This window comes from Crocodylus porosus, unplaced genomic scaffold (genome assembly GCF_001723895.1).
Source record: "Crocodylus porosus isolate Cpor-Errol unplaced genomic scaffold, CroPor_comp1, whole genome shotgun sequence".
In the NCBI taxonomy this organism is placed as follows: Eukaryota; Metazoa; Chordata; order Crocodylia; family Crocodylidae; genus Crocodylus; species Crocodylus porosus.
The window spans coordinates 16,813,786-16,817,850 of record NW_017728924.1 but is presented as its reverse complement, the minus strand read 5'-3'; the positions used below and the strand labels follow the sequence as shown (position 1 = coordinate 16,817,850).

The window sequence follows — 4,065 nt, the reverse complement described above, 5'->3', positions numbered from 1 at the left end:
CTGGGGGCACTTACCGCGGCCACCAGCTCCGCGGCGAGCCCGAGAGCGAGCAGGAGCACGGACCTGCAGGGGGGAAGCAGAGAGAAGCGGGATTAGGTCGGCGGCGCGGCGCACCCCGAGCCCGGGCAGAGCGGCGAGAGGCACTCACCGGGCGTGCATGCTGCTGCTGCCGCCACTCATTGAGCGCCCGGCCGGTCCCGCCTGGCGGAGGGAACGGGGCACCAAGACGCGGCTGCACCGGCAGGGAGGGGGCGAGAAGAGACTCAGGCAAAGGAAGGGGCGGGCGCGGCTCCATCAATCACCGCGCGCACGGGCAGGGACGCGGACACTCCCCCTCCCGCCCGCCCACTGGGGGGCGCCTCCCCCGGCAGCCCCGAGGAGGGTCGAAGCACCGCCATGCCTCTGCGCTGAGAAAAATAGTCCCCCCCGCAAAGACTGAGGGGCGCCGTGCACCCGGGGTATTTGAAATAAATAAACAAATAAATAAAAAAGCGTAGGGGATAAAGCGCTGTTTGAGGGCGTCTCTCGTCGTGGTGTTTCCCCGCCCCCTCCCCACACACACACTTTGCAGGCTCCAGGGGCGGAGGGATTCGCCATGCCGGGAAGTAGTCCCGGGAGAACTTGAGTTGGGAAAAGTTTGCGAGCCTCGCAGACGGTGACGGTGTTCCCGCCCGAGTGGCCCGGCCCAACCCTATCCCCGTCCCGGCCTCTGTCCCGTCCCGTCCGTGCCATGCTGAGGAGGGGAGAATGAGGCTGGCTGCACGGAGCCCCGGGGCCAGCCTGGCAGCCGGCTGTCTGCTGCTGCTGGGGCTGTGCGGGCGGGCTGCGGACGCCGCGGTGAGTGCGAGTCCCGGGCCGGGCCGGGCTGGGGGCGGCGGGAGCGGGGCTCGCTGTCTCGGCTCTGGACACAGGAGGGGAAGGAGCTCGGATGTCTTCCCGGCCGGCCTCACCTGTGCCGGGCGGCAAGTCCTCGGCTGGAGATGGGCTGGGGGGAGCTTCTCCTGGGCCTTCAGGCTGAGGGGAGGCAGGTGCTAACTAGCACTGGGGATCCCGAGCACCCCTGGGGGGCTATGTAATGGCGGGTTGAATTTCCATGCTGATAACTGGCTAACGAATCAAATGTGTGGTAAATCTGCTGGTAGACCTGGAGGGGGGATGTGATAAGGAAAAGTTCAGGAGCTTCTGCTCCAGGGATCTTCCCCCCCCCCCCCCCCCCCCCCTTGCAGCCTAGCTTGTAGCTCCCTTGTTTCTGGAGAAGGATGTAGCTTGAAAGTTTCATTCCACCATGCCAGATCTCCTGCTCCAAGGCTTAAATACTTAAACTGGTGCATTTTCTTTCCTTTCTATGACATGGGTGAGGGTGCGTTATTGTGGATGATGTGCTCTGACTGAAATCGGAGCGGTTTCTCCTGTTCTCTTCATTACAGGCGTGCTTACTCCCTGTTCCACCCCACCCCACCCTATCCCTGAAACATTAGAGCCAGCAGAATCTGTATCTGTTGGGTTTTTTTGTGTGAAGTATCTTCCTTTACAATAAAACTTTTGGCCATAGCATCCGTGTCCCACGGGATAAAAGAGCCAACTTGCCCCCTCTCACTAGTGGTATGTACTGTAAATGGGGATCATCATCTTCAGTCATCATAAAGAATAGGCTTTATATTGTGACCATGGCCTAACACATACCATCTCTCCTGATGGTATTGGTTTGGGAATGTTTTTTTACAAATTAAATTCAGGAGAGTTGATCGAAGCCTACTCTAGTGTTTTGATCAAACTTGTATCTGCAACTGTTGTTCTAACCACTTTGTAATCCACTTACTAAAAAAATAGTGCTTTGATCCACTGTCATACTGGAATAACTGTATGTATAGCAATGTACACCAAGCAGGCTATGTATATCAGAGTTATGTTGGTGCATCCATTGGGATAGAAGGTAGACCAGATGTCTTGTCCAAAATTTTCACCAAAGCCTTAAAATTAAGTAAGAATGAATTATACCAACGCATTTTGATGATTCCTATTATAAGAACACCTAACTGCTAGATTTACACAACAATTTTCACTTGTGTATGTAATATTTGATGAATGTGCCTCTTCATTTATTGTTTTTAAAACTTGCATATGCAGGTAGCATATGTTGCATTACACAGTGGCTATATTATTAATGTTTTGATTCTTTTGAAAGAGTACAGTTCAGCTACATCAAAATACAGACAGGTGGAGCTGGAAACACCATAAATGACTTCAGCATACCAAAGCCTCCAACCCATGTAGAGTTTTTGCGGCTTTTAAAGTAAAGATGCATTGAGAAACGGAGAGGGCTGGCCCCTGGCTTCCTTCATGCATGGCACATGGTTAAAAAGTGCAGTTTAACTTCTTTATGCACGCTCTTGTAGTGACTGATCGCTGATGCAGAGTGAGGCATATAGGTGTTGGAGAACAATAGAAAAGTGGCTGGTAGAGATGACAGTTCTGTCAACCTCACTGTAGTGGTAGGATGAGATGATGCTTAAACTGGAATATAAATGGGATGTTGTCAATGTTCTGCCAAAAAAGGGTGAGCACATTCGTACACAGTGAACTACGTTCCTGAGTAAACTATTACAGCTATACAAATTATAACTCATTTTTCCCACTGACATAATCCTACTGCACTTCTGCAATTGGGATTGTATGTATGTTGCATCACATAAAATGCCACATTAGAAAAGAAGTTCTAATGTGTGACTTGCAAAATTGGCATGGCCTTTTTAGTTTAGGAATGTAGGTTGCTGCTGATACAGATAAAGCCATTGAACTAGACTTGTGACCATTGGGGAATAAGTGAAATTCCACTGAAGTTAATGGGGCTGCATGTGTTTGTCTGGCAAGAATCTGCATCTTGGCAATTACTGGGGAAAAAAAATTAAATTAAAAATACAGAGACAGATTGTGTCAACCACAAAATGAAGACCAATGACAACTGAAGTTGGAACTTACTGTATTGTATAACTCCATTTTTAGGACACTTACATGTGAGGACCCTACTCCAACATGCTGGAAATCCAGTGCCTCGATTAATCAAGTCTGCTGGAGCACATAAATTGATGTACTCTGGCAGCCTTGTGTGTCACGTGTATCAGCAGCGCAGCATGCCTCTGCGCTGAGAAAATGGCGGCAGTGCGCTTTGATTTAAAACATGTTCAATGTGCTTTAGCTGAAAGCGCACCACCACCATTTTCTCAGTGCAGAGGCACACTGCACCACTGATGCACATACTCCTAATGTGGCGCTGGGCACTTTTAATTAGCACAGGTTGCTAATTAAAGTGCCCAGCGTCGCGTCAGGATGACATGTAGAAATGTCCTTAGGTTTGTATATTGGGTTTTGAGGTATCAATAAATGAAATTAGTGCTGCAAATCTAAATGGAAAAGTGGAAAAACACTTTGAATTAATGCCTTTGTGACAGGTGGATTTGATTTAAATCACTGGTCAGGAAGCCTTGATTTAATTGGGGTGAGGGGGTGTTATAGGATGCAACCATGTTGGCCTAAGGTCATAGGCAGACAAGATTCTTTGAGTAAATCTGGTATCTTTTTATTAAGCCAACTCAAAAACTTGGAAAAATTCTTCTTAGCAAGCTTTTGGGCACAAATATCCTTCATCAGACTGAGAAAATGTCTGTGGATGGTCTGTGCTCTTCCTGGGTGGAGTGGTAAAGCAGCCATTTAGTCATTGTTTTCTACAGAAAGTGCATTCTTGTTGTTTGATATCCTTTATTCATTTAATTTCTTGGAATTTTGCACTTTTAGAGAAAGGTAAGGGCTTGACTGTGTGTACACAAACTTGCAGAGAGACGATAGCTTTCATGAGTGGATAATCAGGTCTATTATCTCTCATCTCCATATACTGCTGGTAACAAGGATGTTATCTTCGGGAGACTACAAACTTTCCCTACAGCTGAAGAAGGGCCAGAAAGCTTGCAAAAAACAATTTTTCCAACTACTTAGTCGGTCTAATAAAAGATATCACAACTACTGAAAGAAACTTGTCTGCCTATGATCTCTGGAGACACAAGACCACAG

The 4,065-nt window shown here is 48.3% G+C and overlaps 2 protein-coding genes across 8 annotated transcripts in view; one reads left to right on the top strand and one right to left on the bottom strand.

The window, feature by feature from the left end:
- The window catches only part of COL4A6 (collagen type IV alpha 6 chain), a 183,175-nt gene extending 182,948 nt beyond the window's left edge, over positions 1 to 227 (bottom strand). For all 3 annotated transcript variants that reach the window (XM_019540429.1, XM_019540430.1, XM_019540432.1), the window contains exons 1-2: positions 149 to 227; positions 15 to 63 (exon numbers count right to left, since the gene is read on the bottom strand). In XM_019540429.1, the coding sequence (XP_019395974.1) occupies positions 15 to 63; positions 149 to 180 (81 nt within the window). In that variant the 5' untranslated portion in view covers positions 181 to 227. The remainder of the gene's footprint in view (positions 1 to 14; positions 64 to 148) is intronic.
- A 451-nt stretch (positions 228 to 678) lies between these two features.
- COL4A5 (collagen type IV alpha 5 chain) overlaps positions 679 to 4,065 on the top strand; it is a 148,630-nt gene continuing 145,243 nt past the window's right edge. For all 5 annotated transcript variants that reach the window (XM_019540427.1, XM_019540424.1, XM_019540426.1 and 2 more), the window contains exon 1: positions 679 to 837. In XM_019540427.1, coding sequence (XP_019395972.1) covers positions 748 to 837 — 90 coding nt within the window. In that variant the 5' untranslated portion in view covers positions 679 to 747. The remainder of the gene's footprint in view (positions 838 to 4,065) is intronic.